At 24.2% G+C, this 17301-nt stretch overlaps 2 protein-coding genes across 2 annotated transcripts; one reads left to right on the top strand and one right to left on the bottom strand.

The window, feature by feature from the left end:
• Nucleotides 1–815: 815 nt before the first annotated feature.
• On the bottom strand, nucleotides 816–9079 carry PBANKA_0409400 (kinase-related protein PKRP; the record flags this gene model as incomplete). Its single annotated transcript, XM_034568131.1, has 2 exons — nucleotides 816–8519; nucleotides 8657–9079. The coding sequence occupies 2 exons, from the start codon at nucleotides 9077–9079 to the stop codon at nucleotides 816–818; spliced, it is 8127 nt and encodes a 2708-aa protein (XP_034420151.1).
• A 4760-nt stretch (nucleotides 9080–13839) lies between these two features.
• On the top strand, nucleotides 13840–17151 carry PBANKA_0409300 (phosphatidylinositol 3- and 4-kinase, putative; the record flags this gene model as incomplete). Its single annotated transcript, XM_034568130.1, has 4 exons — nucleotides 13840–14897; nucleotides 15013–15109; nucleotides 15282–15527; nucleotides 15610–17151. The coding sequence occupies 4 exons, from the start codon at nucleotides 13840–13842 to the stop codon at nucleotides 17149–17151; spliced, it is 2943 nt and encodes a 980-aa protein (XP_034420150.1).
• Nucleotides 17152–17301: the final 150 nt, after the last annotated feature.

The raw sequence follows: 17301 nt of genomic DNA, 5'->3' as shown, positions 1-17301 counted from the left end.
ATTTTTCCCCGTTTTAATAATTGTATACATTTTGAATTATATTAATATTTCTTTTAATTTTATCATTATAATTAATATATATGGCCCTTTGTTATATTTTTTTTATGTAACTATTTACTCGGAAACCTATTGAATTAACAATTAAAACAAATATAGAATGCACATACCTTTAAAGTTGTACCACATCCTTTCAAAGTTTTTATTTTAATTCAGTTACGCATTTTTAGCATACAGAAACTAAAATAATAGTAATTACTATGTCTACATATAATCACAATTATATTTATTCCTATATAACCAAATATATATCCCTAATATTTATGTGTTATTTTTTTTAATTTCATATTTTTAAATAAACCCATAAAAGTTAACGTCCATATATGTATATATATATATATATATATATATATATGCGTGCATAAATAATCCTATGACACCATAAAAAACAATTTTCGTTAGTATGCAAAATATAAATTAAAAAAAAAAAAATACCAAAGTACAAACATATACCATTTGTGTCATTTTCGTTATTTAAGAAATAACATTATCTGTAGTCATTTCAATAATTTTTTTCTTTTTCTATTTTACTTTCAGTTAATATTTTATAACTCTATTATTGAATGCCTTATGTTTTACATTGCTAAGGTGAGTTTAGTATTTCAGACAAAACATATTTGGAATAATTTTTTGTACCTCTATGTTTGATATTATAAATATATTGGGAATGTAATTTTATGAATTTGTATTATTGCATATATAATTATTTTAGTTAAAAATAATTCATAAAAAATATGAAATATAATGCATTTTATTATCTAAAATATAGCTACTCCATTGTAATAACACTGTTTAGTATTTACTACACAATTTTCTTCATGTGTATTATAAGCATTTATTGTTGTATTATCATTGTTATTTATTTCATTACTATGATTTTCATAATTAAATGGATTATCTATAAACGAACCATTTTCATTTATGGGTACATCATTATTGATATTTATCAATTCATTTAAAACTTTAGAATAATTATCACCAATATCATCTATATACCTTCTTGGTATATCGTTTCCATTTATTATTCTAGGAATATTATCATGTATTCCATAAAAAGCAACTTGAAGTATTTCAGATCTATTTGGAATATCCACCGAATTCCCCATCGAATTTTCTAAATCTTCTCCTAAAGTTGATTCTGTATATACTTCATAATTTCCGACTTTTACATACTCACTGATATCCCCAGTCAAATATGTTTCATTTTCACCATGATTGCATTTATTTATAGTTTTATTGACATTTGTACTTTGGCTAATTCCAGTTACCAAGTTATCATTCCCTATAACCCCTGTTTGATCATTTGCTATTTGCGGAACATTTTCGTCTATACATCTCTCCTGATTATTTCGTCTTAAAACTAAATTATTTAATTCCTTTGCTATTTCTTCATTTGTTGATTCATTCCCCAATTCCTTTTCTGCTTCATCCCATTGGCTCATATTATGTATTTCAAAAAATTGTTCCCATTTATTTGGATATAAAGAAAAAATATTTCTTGTATTATTATTTTGGTAACCTTCGAAAATATTTTCTTTGGGATTATTTATAATTTTGATGTTTGTTTCCTCATTCAATTCTTTATCTGATTTTTTATAAGAAGAAGTTGCATTTTCGTTGTTCCATTGTTTGGGTTTTTCTTTCCTTTGCTCTGAATGATAAATATGCTCATGATCGTATTTTCTGCTATCCCCCGTATTTTCATAGTCTTCACCAACATAGTTAGGTTCATAATTCCTCATAAATATTTCTATATTTAAAGCGCCACTACTAATATTTTCCTTATTATTGTCATTGTTACAATCCTGGTTAATATCTGGAATTAGCTTACGCATATAATCTTTCTCATTAAAATTTTTTTTTACGATTTTTTGTTTTTCATTCATTTTAATAATTTGAGAATGCTCCGAAAAGTTGTTATCTACATGTTTAGTTTCTATACCTCCAAAAATATATCGATAAGGATTGATATTTTCTTTATCTACAGACTTTAGTGCACTTGTTATATTCATTTCGTTTAAAGTTGTTCTATTCCCATTCTTGTTTATACGCATTCCATTTTTATTTAAATTTTTGTCTAACTCCTTTATATCACTACAATGAGATCCAGAGTAATTTTTCTCATCTGTTTTCTCATTTTCTATTTTTCTTCTTTTTATTTCTTCCCCCTTTTCATTTTTAAATATTTGCTCAAAATGTGAATAATAATAACCAATGTCATCATTTTCATAAACCCCATTCAAATTTAAGAAATTATCTTCTCTTTTATTTCCTCCAATATTATCATCCATACATATTTTAGTATTTCTATTGCAATGCTTATTTGAGATAATATTTCCTTGTCGATTTTCTTTTTTTTGAATTTGATAGTTTCTATTTCTTTTATCCTTATTTTCTTCACTTGTTTCACCAATACTCACAATACAATTCCCATTATCATTCCTCAACATTTCTTTATCCTTAACACGTTTTCCCGTTTTTTCCGTTTTTGCCATTCGATAATCTACAATTCCATCATTTAAAACATTTTTTTTATTCATTTTTTTTATTTTGTTTTTTAAATTTTTATTTAAGTATTGAATACATAGTTTTCTTTCTTCTAGAGAGTTTAAACTTTTGTTGCATTTTTCTTCGATATATTTTTTATCATTTTCACAACCTGTTTGGATGTTTTTTCCATTTTTTCTTTTAAGAAATGGATAGATTTGTTTTCCTTTATTTTGGCTAGTTTGTCTTTCCTGCGGATATTTCTCGAATATTTTGCTCTTCAACTTTTTGCTTTCACCATTTTTTGAATTAGTATTTCCATTTTTTTTTTTTATTACACAATTAGATTCATTATTCTCTTTTTTTAGATATTTCCATTTTTCCAACTTGCTAATTCCATCATATTTTTGTGTCCCCTTTTTCGTTGTGTCTAAATTATATTTATTGTCCAATTTTTCATTTTCTAGATTAATAAATGTACTCATCATCGTATTTTTTTTAAGATCTTTATTATATTTTATTGATCCTTCATTAAGACTGTTTAGATATTTACTTAATGTAATATTTTCATCAAAATTGTATTTTTTTTCTGTTTTTTTCTCTGTTTTTTTTTCTCCCCCATTTGTATTTAAACAGTTTAACGCATTAACAAATGTTATATCATTATAAAGCGAACCTAATATATTCTTTAATTCATTTAGAGTGCTATTTTGACCAATTTTAATACTTTCCTTGTTATTATCCATGGAATGCCTAGTATTAGAAATGCATAAATTATCATCAACCACATTGTCTATTTCTTTCGTTGTCTCACATTTCATTAGCGCATTATTATTTTTGGTAACCCAACTTAATACATTTTTTTGGTTATTTATTTCTTTACTTTCGTTATTTGTGTTTTCTTTTGTTTCATCGATTTTCTTAAAACAATCGAAAAGAGTATTTTTTTTTTTTTTTTCAGTTTCATACTTATTTCCTATTTTATTATCATTATATAAAGATGTACTAAAAGCCTTAATCTTTTTATTATATTCATTTCCGCTTTTAATCATTGAATTATTTCCGTTAAATATCTTTGCATCATCTTTTCGCCTCTCTTCCTTTGGAAATACATTTTTAGAAAACATTTTGGATAAATTATCATCAATTTGCTTTTTCAAATTTCCCGATTTTCTGAGTTTTAAATTTTTTCTATAATCTTTATTCCAATATTTAGATGATGTATTTTTTTTTGGAATGCTATTTTTACACAAACTATTTTTTTGGTTATTTTTTTTAATCTTATTTACTAAAAGTCTATGATTATTTTTCATTTCATTGGAAGTCTCTGCATCTGTTTTAAATATTTCATTTCCTTGTTTTTTTATTTGTTTCGTTTCAAACTCCCCAGTTGCACATGTACCAGATACATTTGTTAATTTTATCTTTTTATCTTTATTCAAGTTTTTTTTATTTTTAAAGTTTCTAGTGTTTCTATAACTATCTTCTGTACTCTTGGAATTTTTTAATTCATGTGTTTTATTTGATTCAGTCTTTATATTTTGTTTATTTTTTAATATCTCTGCTTGTAAATCATTATTTACATTTTTATTTTTTCTAAGAATATTATAATATTTGCTATCTTTGTCATTGGATAATACCGTTCCTATAGTTTTTCTAAAACTCGGAATGAGAGGAGCAGTATTATTTTGGTTATAATTTTTCATATTTGGTTTTTTAGAATATCTACCCCCATTGTTTTTATATATTTCATTACGCCGATCTTTCTCCAATTTATCAATATATCTATTAGTTTTTTCTATATTTTCATATTTTTGATCAAATTCTACTAATATATGTCTTTTAAACTTTTGTATTTTGTTTTCTGTTACATTATTACCTTTAGTTTTATTTTTTCCCATGCCTTTTTTATTGGAATAACTTGGTGCATTCAAAATAGAACCCACATTGTTTTTATTTTTTTGCACATTTTCGCTATCTTTCTTATTTTGAGATTTTTTATCTTTTATTACGCCGTCTGTAACATCAATGTTTTGATTTGCCACTTTAGGTTGAATTTTATTATTGCCCAAAACATTTTTATTTTTCTTCATTTTATTATCAAATATATATTTGATCAGTTTCTTAATTTTACTTTTTTCCTTTCCACCATTCGTATTGATTTTCTTTATTTCAGATATCTTCGATGTGTTTTTTTTAGCCAAATCATTTTTTTTTTTTTTCTTGATTTCTTTTGAGTATATATTTTTGGTTTCTTTTATTTTTGTCATTCCTTTTTTTCCATTATCTTCACTATAAAATATATCACCAACATTCGCTACCCTTGTTCTTTCTATATTTATTTTAGATTTATATTCAGAGTCTACTAAATTGCTTACAACGATTCTTTGCTCAGGATCTTCATTCTTACTATTGCCAAAATATATCATTTCTCTGTTTTCTAATTTATCCATATATATGTTTGTTTCCTTTTTTAATAAAGTAGTACTTTTTTCTATATCTTTGTTTGGATTTATTAAAATAAAAAAACTACTGTCTAAATTGTTGATACTTTCATTTTCCAGATTATGTTCTTCCCATTTTATTTCTTTCTCTAATTCGTTTTCTAGTTTGCAATGTATTTGATCCATAAATTTGTGGGGATTATAATTTTCTATTTCCTCTTCTTCAACTTCTATATATTCCCTTTTTTCATTATCCCGTATTAATATATGATTAATACATTCCTCAGACATCCTTGTAATGCCGATTTTGTTCAGAAAATTTTTATTATTGTTTAACACTTTAATTTTTATGTTTTCTGAAGAATTATTTTTACTATCATTTGTTGAATTACATATTTCTTCTGTTTTAGAATTGCATATATTTTTTGATTTCATTTCATTTTTCCTAACATTTTCAACATTACTTAATGTATTTATATACCCACATTTTTGCTCATTATCATTTGAAATTATTTTGTGCATGCCATCATCTTTTAGTTCATTATTCATTAAGCTAATATCACATGAATTAAATACTACATTGCAAACTGGACTGTCTGTATATTTATTACTATTGTCTTCGCATTTCATTCCAATTTTCTCATTGACAATATCAGCATCATTATTTTTTCTGTGAACAGGATCATTTAATTCAATAAGTGGAAATATATTACCATCATAACAGTTTTTATCTTTCTCACAAAATACTGCATCTACTTTTTCTTCTTTAATTTTTTCATTTGCTTGTTCAGTAGAATAATTTTTCTCATAAAAGGAAGCCAAATTATTAACGTTTATATACTCCTCACTTTCGAATATTTTTTTTATGTATTTATATTCTTCATTGTTATAGTCGTCTGTTTCCAAAGTCTCGTTATTTTCTAATACATTTGTATGTGAAACACTTGGATTGCTATATATTTTTTCAACCACGCTATTTGAATTGCTTTCGATACATGAAAGTGTAACCCAATCAAAGTTTTGAGCGCTATTACCATCGAGAATATTGCTATTGAAGGGGCGTCGATTCCAACATCGATACTTACATACAATATTATGGATACTACATATATTACTACTTCTATTGTGAACACTAAGAATATTGCTAATACGGTTAAAACTATTGCCATTATCCCGTACTTTATTTTTGCTTTCTATGAAACTTTTAGATTTTTTCATTTCTATATTGTTATAACTATTTTCTGTAGCTGTCAAACTAGCATCACTTTTTTCATTATCCATTTTTTCAGAATATATATCATTACTTAATCCTATTATGTTATCATTGTTATTATTATCTTCGGTAATTATTTTATCCATGTATGATATATTATTACATTGTATGCCGTTTGGTTCTAAATGTTTCTGCCTACTACGTGAGATAATATTTTCGTCACACTTTAATAATCTGATTTCATTATCATTGCTTTGAATATTTAATTGTAGTGTTTTATCGTGGTTTTTTCTAATTGCCGTTATGATGTTTTCACTTGAGCTTTGATATTTTACTTCGGTTTCATTTGCTACAACTTCACTTTTTTTATTCATTGATTCTACTATTGGAGTGGTCAGTACATCTCCTTCGTTATTTTCATCTTTTGGGGAAATTTCCCTCGTAGCATTTCTATATTTAACTGATTTATTCCCATTAGGCAAATTAGTAATCGAAGTGATAATAGTATTACTACCTTCCTTTATTTTTTCTGAACAAATTCTACATTTTTCTTGGGGAAAATTATTTTTGTTTCGTTTTTTTTTAAGCTCTATTAATCTGTAAATATTTCTTATGTGACTATTTAATATCTTTATTTTTGATTTTTCACTAAGATTGCTGCATTTTTTTATTAATTCTTTCGATTTTGTTAAATTATTTTTTATATGTAGAAAATTTTTCTTTCCTATCTTAGCCTGATTATCGAAGATAATATATTTCTTACATAAATCAGTTTTTCTAGTACAAATATTCCCACTATCGTTTCGATTTATAGATATCCATCTGTTGTTTAAATTTTTTTCATTATTATTATACCTCTTATTAATGGAAGATACTTTGGTGTGAAAACTGTTTATAATCAGCTGGGCCTTTTCACAATTGCTCATATTATTTCTTATATTGTTTTCTTTCATTGTGGGTGCAGTAAAACTTGGGTTTGTTTTCATAACAAAATTTTTAGTATCATCAGATGATATATGAATATTTCTTGTATGGTGTGTAGGCATCAAATAAGTGTTATTGTTATTACTAGGATGAGGAGCGTTACCTTGAATCATAGGTATCACATTTCCAGGAAAAACGGATTTATTTCCATATACAAAAGAAGGAGAAATGCTAGGGTAGAAGGTGCAACAAGAGGTCAAAAGCGTATTATTGCATTTATTTTGGATCGGAGTTCTATAATCAGGTTTCATATAAACATGCTCATAAATAAAAAATTCCATGATTGAATTTTTATCTATTTTCACATTATTTTTTTTGGCATATTGATGTATTTCTATTGAAAACTTAAATATAGATTTCTTCCCATTTTGTTCCGATCTTGTATCATTATTCAAATATAAACTAACATTATGAACTGGGTACATATTGCGTTTAAACCACGTATGACTTAGAACCTGATTAATACTATATCTTGTTTGAAAGTTTGGATCTAAACAATGAAAAATTAAATCGACTGCATCATTAGATAAATGAATTCCATTTTTATCAGTTAATAATTCTCTATAGTTTTTATGTACTAGCATGTTCCAATATATATCCTTTTCTACAGACGATCTAAATAACTCCTGTTTTGTTAGACAAAAATATAATATATACCCTACACAAAATACATCAACTTTTGTTGGATCATATTTGCATTTTGCATGTATTTCAGGTGGCCTAAATATTTTTCCAAATGTTTTTGTATACTCTTCTAATATTACTTCATTTTTGTTATTAACATTAAAATGGAGGGCTTGCCCCGGATCATTCAAAACAGGATAAATAAGGCCATTTGTTTCATTTTCAAATAAAAGCACATTTTCTAATGATATGTCCCTTAATGCCATTTCTTTTGAATGCAAAAATTTTATAGCTAATAAAATTTGATAAAATAAATATCGCGATTCTTCTTCTGAAAATGCTTTATTCCTATTTTTCATAACTTCAAATAAATCACCATGCATAGCAAAAGGCATAACCATGTATATATATGCAGCATCATCAAAAATGCTATCACATATTAATATATTACTATGCCCACTCATACTATCTCTATAATAGTACTCAGACAATGGATCCTCTTGTATTCTCTCCTTAGCCATTTCTATAAGATGCTTTGATAATATTTTTATTGCTTTTTTTGTATTGATCAATTTCTTATTAACATCTTCAATTATCTCAGACAAATAAACAGTTCCATATATAGCTGACTGAAGTACCTTCAATAATTTATATTTGGATTGTTTATGTTGTATTATTTTCCCGGCCAGTCGTGATGCTTGTTTTGCGAACTACAATATGATAATGTTAAGAAGTGTGTGTGTGTGTATTATTAATATATAAGAAAAAAAATGCATATGCATAAAAACATATAATGGTTTGTATAAATAAAACACAATGTAGCACATTTTGTATGCATGTATCTTACATGTTTCACTTTCTCTTCGTTTGATAAACTTTCAAAAGTGTCTTCATTTTTTTCAGTAATCGGCTTATACTGATAAAATATTTTTTGTTTGTTTTTAGACATAATTCCAGACGGGTTAATATCAAAATATATGCAATAGTTCTTGTTTCTTTCGGGATCTGTATTTTTTACATTAATTTGCAACTTTAAGGAAACACATATATTTTGGGGGTCAATAATTTTGTTTGATCCTAATGAGCCTAAGTTGTTCCATAACTTGGCCATATATGACTGAGCCATTACTTTATTATTATCATGGTTGCATTTACTTTTATAAATTTCCTGAACATTCAACACCAATTCGTTATTTACATTTCTGCTAATATGGGTGTCTTTATTCGGTTCGGTTTTTAGAAGAGTATGCCCTCTTGTTTGTAGCTGCATGTTTGAGGGATTGCTGCTTTTTCGGTTTTTTTCGATACTACTCTTCTGCTTTATTATTATTAATAAGTTGTATTATTACTGTTCGGATGCTCCTATTTTCCTTTTACCAGCGGTGCAGTTTGCTATTATTATGATGTGATATTGTTCTATATTCTTATTATGTTGATTTTGTATTTTATAAATTTATAATTGCCTATATATATTTATTATTTTTTTGTATTAAAAAAAAATATTATTTAGAATAGACTTATTTTTATGTCAGTGTAATTTTGATTTAAAAATGTTTATAATGCACAAATGTCTAAAAAATATTAAATATGTAAACTAATAAAAATGTGAGCATAAAATTGTAAACATTTATAGAATACGCATAATTGTGTAGAACTAATTGCAAGTCCATGCAATTGGTTTGTTGTTTAATAAAACAATTTTATTTTTTTTGTTTAATATAATTAAATATATATATGTATTTATTATATTTATATATATAAGACTAGAATTTTATGTAGTATTATTCACATGAATAAATTACTTTATATTTTTTTAGAAAGTTACTTTTTAAATGACATTAAAATACATTATAAAATTAATAAATGTGAAAACAAAATTGGGGTGTAATTAAATGAGTCATAAGTGTGTAAAATTATGTATTATTAATTGTATCTTCATAAAAATAAGATTTAACAAAATTAAAAAATATAATGTTTTATAAGATAAAATGCATATGTATAACACTATGTGTATGCATATATACATGTATTATGTATGCATTTTTTTTTAAAAATATGTACTTTTTTATGTCAATATTTTAATACTCTTTATTTCCTAAAGAAGTATTTACATTAATAACAACACCATTAAATGAAAAATCATGGATAACAATATAGCTGTTTTTTTTTTTAAAAAGGTTGTACATAATTTTTTGGGTATCCTATATGTATTTATACCCACAAAAAAAAAGCTATAATATAATAATAATTTATTACTATATGTATTTTTTTTATTTATATATTATATAATTGTTTTCTTTCTATGTATTTTACGCTATCTATATATATTTTAAGGATATGCACATCCTACATCATTGCTATAATGCATAACATAGAAAAATAATTAAATAAAATTATAAAAAGATATGTATTTTCCGGTATTTATGTAGAATGAGTCTTTTTAATAATTGCGTATTTAGGTTTGCTTGATATTTATGTATTTATAATTATTTTATAATTTTAATTAGTTTATATTTAGTTATTAATTTAGTTTATAATATATTATATTACATTATTTTTTTATATTATTTATTTTTATATATATTTTTTTAATAAGTATGTCAAAAAATATTTTTTTACATAAGAATGTAGAGAAATATTTCAATGTATTTTAATAAATTTATTAAATAAAATAGCTATAAAAATAAAAAATACCGTTTATTTTTATATGTCCATTCATATTTAATATGATGTTTTATTTTTTTTTTATTGCTTTTTAATGTTTTTTTTACTTTTTTTTTTTGTTGAAATGAGTACACAAAATAATTCATACTCTATGACATTGTCTACAAAGGTGTACACTATAATATTTTTGTATGTATGAATATGCATACATATATATAGAGATATAGCTATTTAATTACATACTAATAATCGTGTGCATGTGTGCATATGCCTTTTATTTTTAAACCTATATTATATTAGTATGAAGTATTTTTTTTTTAATTTATTTCTAGCAAAAAACAAAAAAAAACAGTGGGTATATGAAAAAATACTTGGTAGTATTAAATATTTTTTTTAGCACGCTAGAAAATTCTATAGAAATATATTAACCTTGTTATTTTTTTTAATATTTTTATATAAAAATATAAAATTCTAAATATATGTTTTTCTTTTTTAATAATATAAAATTATACAAAAAATACTATACAACATAAATGCCAAGTAAATCATACTTTATATTATTGCATAAAATGAGTATCCAATATAGGCCTCCCCATTTTCATATATATTTTTATAGGATATTTTTTCGTTCCTTTATTAATAAATGTATAAAGGCGTATATCATAATGTTTATAATTCTGTGTTGAAGAAAAATAATAAAAAAAAATTTAACATCAAAAAAAATATATATGACATATATACTTCCAACAACAAATTCTTTAACATTTTGCGTACATATTAATATATATTATTAATTAAAATACTATAGCTAATTTGTTCGAAAATCACCATAAATAATGGTTAAATTGTTTTATGGGGATACTGGTAATACTTTTATAATTATAAATCTTTTTATGCTTAAGCCAGAAATACTGGTATGTGAGTTTACCATTCACTACGAAATAGGTTATATATTCCAATTTTAAAAAACAGCATCGTTAATAGGGAGGGATATATGCAGTATTTGTATGTGAACTTTTACCTAAAAATGTATATATACATTGGTATTTAAATGAGGTATAGGTTTATCAACTTTCCAATATAGCATACTTTATTTTAAAAGTACACAACAATATATATCGCATTTTTGTTATAATACACAATAAAAACTCCATTATTTTTTAATGCTTTTTTAAAGCATATATTATAAAATATAGTACTTTGTTTTTATTTGAATAGTATACATTTAACAAACATTAATTAAAATATTTTGTATAGGATTGTTTTATTTTTAATCGAAACGTAGATCATAACGAATAAATGGCATACACTATTCTGGTATTGGGGATTTCATTTATAAAAATGAGCATTTAAGATAACCGCGCACACAATATATATGTATATATACATATTTTGCGTGTACTAATAAATATTACAATATGCCTTTATTGATATAAACATATATATTATTTTTCCATACATTTATAAATCACATTCTTAACACATATTTTTATAAAAACCTGTACACTATTTTATTTTTTTGGTGTAATATTTTTTTGTATAATTAATAAAAACTCAAATAAGCGAATTAAAAAATATTTTATGATAAGGAAAGTAAAGAGAAAAGAAAGAAGACGGGAGGAATAAATGTTCTTAAAATGTGTAATGCAAAAAATTGTATAGAGTAAGGATATATACATTGGTGGAATTTTTTGGGAGAAAAAAACAGAGGTTTAATGTATTACATAAATACATGTATATAGCTTTAAATGTCTTATCTGTAATTAAGAAAATATTTATGTTTATATAATGGGTATAAATCCACGTTGTAGCTAAGGATGGGGATTTATGTTGTGTATAAATCTTTATCCTTATTTCACCTTGCTTTTTTATACGCTTCTTTAGTTACATATTTATTTTCCCTTCCCTATTTAATAACTTTATTCTATATTATAATTTATATATTTCATTTATACTTATCTCAATATTTATTAATTTTTTATAATTTTTTTTTTCCTTTTTTGCACAGCTTGTACATATAAAATGTGAGTAAAAATATTACATATGCATAATATAGAGAAATATATATATATTATATTGTGAATGAATTATATGAAAATATAATGTAGTTTCCTCTCTTTGCATATTTATTTTCAGTTAAAATATTGTGCGTAATTTATTTCTCCCTTATATATTATTTTTGGATAATTTAAAAAAAAAATAAATGGATATTATTATATATATATTTGATATGCATAAAGGAATACGTACTAAAAATATTATTATATATACGTATACTGGGATATTTCACAAGTACATATATTTATATATATATGCGTAGGGAGTAATGGCGTTAATTTAATTTCCCTATATATAATGCAAAATATTTTTAGTATATGAAATATGTGCTTTAATATTTTGTAAAAGTATGTAAATTGTTTATACACCAGTTTTATACTATTTATAATAAATTTAATGCAAATGATATAATCACACCATTCCACACGTGCATAATTTATTATTATCAACGTTATCCAAAGTTTTAATAAAATATAAAACTTATGTGGATAATAATATTGTATTTATAATATCATAAAAAATGAATATAATAAATAATAAAAGTAAAAGGTTATTATATATATATGTAAGAAAAAATTAATTAGCTGTATAGAAATATATGCTCTATAGATTCGTAAATCGCTATATACGTATGTAGGTACATATATATATGCATGTATTAGTTTACTTATTTTATTCATTATTTTAATTTTTTTGTTATAAGTTTATGAGCGCATGAAATGTAATGGCATGTTATATATATATGTACGTTATATACGTTTATTTGTTTACATGAATTACTTATATATTTTTGGTGTATGCAATAACATTGTATAAAAAAGAGTATATATTATACTTTCATGGCAATATATATTTACTATCTTAAATGTTACATCGACAAAAATATAATAGGAAATAAATACGTATAAAAAGTATATAATTTACATATTTACACATATATATATGTGTAAATATGTAAATATATATGCGTAGGTACTAGTATATATGAATTGCCCACTTGTGTATACACGTGGGCATACAGGAGACACATACATATTTATTGTATACTTTTAATAATTTTGTTGTTATTGACTTTTTTGCATGTGTGCACGTATTTCTGTTAGGACATAGGCATATGCTTATGTGCATATATATCATATTTTTCAATTTTTTTTTTTATAACGACCTGTTTTTGTATTTGTTATATGCTTCTTCATTTTATTTTCTTGCGAATTTGCTATTCCCCTTTTACTCTACACTCGAAATATATAACGTCATTCCGCACCCTCCTTTTTTTTTTATATTTTTTAATTAATCTCTTTTTAAAGCATGGGCAGTAATAGCATAGCTATATCACAGCAAATGTATTTTAGCACACATAATGCTTTACGGATAAATGAGGAAAATGATGTAATAAGTACTTTGTTTTATGAAATAAATGGGCACCGGCATATAAGCCTATTAATATTTCCTTTTTATGATGTACAGATGTTAAAAAGATTACTTATAAAAAAACTTGATTTACCAGATATAAAAGTAAATGATATATTAATATTTTATAAAGGAATTAAATTACCAAACTATAGAATAATAAGCACTTATTTAGATAATAGTAATAGAGTAGATAATGTAAAAAAAAAAAAAAAAAAAAAAGTAAATAAATTATATTGGGCTATAAAAGATCCTAACCCCAACGCATCTATAAGAGTGATAGATAATAAAAGTTATCCTCCATTTTTTGAAAATATTCTAAATGATATTAAATTAGCCTTTAAAAAAAATATAGCTCCAAAATTAACAATGGATGGAACAGGGGGAACATATTTATTATTTAACAGTAAAAAAAAAGTTTGTTCTGTTTTTAAGCCAGCAGATGAAGAAGCGTTTTCTCCATTTAATCCACGAGGCTATGAAGGAAAAATATACCAAGAGGGTTTTAGAGCAGGTGTTTTATCGGGTGAAGGGGCAAGTAGAGAAATAGCAGCTTATATACTTGATAATACATATAATAATTTTAGTAATGTTCCATGTACAATTATGGTAGAAGCTTGTAATCCTCATTTTAATAATAAAAGTAATCTTAAATATATATATAATGAAAATACTTTAAAATGGAAATGTGGTTCCTTACAAGAATTTATCGATTCAAGAGAGAGTGTTGGAAATTATGATCATAAACAATTTAGTATTAGAGATATTCATAAAATTGGTATTTTAGATATACGAGTAATGAATTTAGATCGAAATGATGGAAATATATTAGTATCCCCATTAAAAAGTTTAAAAGATTGTTGTAATCAATTTCTTTATCGGAATAATAAAAGTTTTAGCACTAATGATGAAGATATTCTCAAACGAATAATAACAATAGATCAAAAGCCGTCGAGGTAACATATAATTTAGAATGTTTTAGAGATATTTTTTCTTAATTTTAATTTCCAAACTTACAATTGTGTATTACATATACATTTTTTTAACATTTATTTATCTTTATTTATGTAGGTATAGTTTAATCCCAATTGATCATGGTTTAATAATGCCGCATATTATGGATGTTGCAGAAATTGATTTAGTATGGTTTGACTGGCCTCAAACAAAGGTAGATAAAGCATCATAAAAAAAAAACTTCTCTTTTTGTATCCGAAATGTGTTTATATGCATAGTGCACTAATATATGATCATTGATTTTTTTTTATAAAAATCAAATTGTAAAATTTTTTTCCATTTTATACTTTCTCATATAATATAAATATATTTGTTATTTATTACAGATTCCGTTTGACAATGAAGTACTTGAAGTAATTTTCGCATTCGATCCTGATAAAGATGCTGATAAAATAAGAAACAAATTATTAATCAGAGAAGATTGTATACGAACTATGCGAGTATGTACACGGTTACTTCAAATTGGAGCTTGGATGCATCTAAATTTACACGAAATTGCCAAAATAAGTACTAGAAAAAATATCGATGAAGAATCTATACTCGAACGTTTGGTTCGAGATTCAATAATCCAGGTACGCTCAGTTTGTTCCTTTCCATTTTCCAACTTTGTGGAATGTATATGTCATGGTTTTCTTTTTTCATTTCCCCCCACAGGCATATCAAATGATGGACTATACTTCTTTAATGAGTACAAACAGATTAGGATATATTCTCGATTTGGCTGAAATAAAAATAAATAAAAAAAAAAAAAACAATAAAAATAAAACAATGGAATTAATAGATAGTAACAAAACAAAAGATGATAATTCAAATGATATTAAAAAAAATAATATTCATCAAAAAGAAGAAAACTATGAAACAAATAATAATACCACTTATGCTAAAAGTAAATCGTTAGATATAAAAAAAATAGAAAATTCATTTACCATTGTTAGTTTTAAAGATATAAAGGAAAATAAATCTTCTTCTAGTTTTACACTAATAAATAATTGTACTAGTGAAAATGTAAACAATTCATATGAAGGAAAACTAGAATCATATAATACAAATATGAATGAGCAAAAGGAAGGAGAATGTAATAGCACATATAAAACATTGATACAACATCAAAGTGATAATAAAGAAAGTGATATTAAAGAAAGTAATAATAAAGAAAATTATAATAAAGAAAATTATAATAAAGAAAGTGATAGTAAAGAAAGTAATAATAAAGAAAGTTATAATAAAGAAAGTAATAATAAATTTTTATATACAAAAATTAACAATATATCAAATAAAGAAAAGATAGGAGGATACTATTCGTTGTCTAAAGATAACAGCATAGAAATACGAACTGATAACATAAATGATCAAAATAAAGAAAAAAATATATCTGAAACCAACTCTTTTAGCAATAAAAGTGAATATACATTTGTAACGGCAACTTCTAATTCAAAGAAAGACGATGACATTCATAAAACTTCTAATGATGCCGAACAAAACAGTGATGGAAGTAAAAATTTGGGAGGATCGAGTGAAAATTGTGTAGGAAATATGGATGAAGAAAATGGTGCTAAAGTTGAGAAAAAAGTGAAAAAAAAAAAAAAAAAAAAAAAAAAAATAAAAAGTGATGAAAAAATGGAAAATTATCAATCTGATAAAAAGGAAGAACCATTTAATATTAGTGATGGTAATGCAGAAAATGATAAAATTTCAAGTCATTCACAAAATAGGGACAAAAATGAAGGTGAGCAAATTTCGCTGCTAAGAAAAAACGAAAACAAACAGGAAATCGACCAAGATAATGTAAAGCAAAATCAACAAAACTTAAATTCTTACGAAGAGGATAAGGAGGAAGAAGAAGAAGAGGAAGAGGAGGAAGAAGAAGAAGAGGAAGAGGAGGAAGAAGATGACGAAAATTATGTACGTTTTAAAAAAACAACAGGCACAATGAAAAGAATAAGTGAAAATACAGGAACCGCTTATCGAAATATTGAAATGAATAAAATAAATTCAGTTTGGATGATTAAAGATAAAAATAATAAAACTATAAACGTTAAATGGGAAAATAAAATTTTTGAAAAACTTTTTTTTGAAACTTTTGAAAATTATGTAAAAAAATATATAAATGATTATCATCCAAATTGGAGAGAATATCCATATAACGGATCAAAAATTATCACTACAAAACATTCATACTTAAATAGTGTTAAATAATAATTTTATGATTATAGATAAAGAAAGATGTGTATATTCATTCAGGTTTTTTGTTATTTCCATATGTTGTGTGTTTTGCTCGTTATATATATCTATAGACATGTACGAATTTGTGTAACGCTGTTCATTTTGATCGACAAATCATTATAA

Source organism: Plasmodium berghei, assembly GCF_900002375.2.
Source record: "Plasmodium berghei ANKA genome assembly, chromosome: 4".
Taxonomy (NCBI): domain Eukaryota; phylum Apicomplexa; class Aconoidasida; order Haemosporida; family Plasmodiidae; genus Plasmodium; species Plasmodium berghei.
This window is presented reverse-complemented; position numbering and strand designations above follow the sequence as displayed.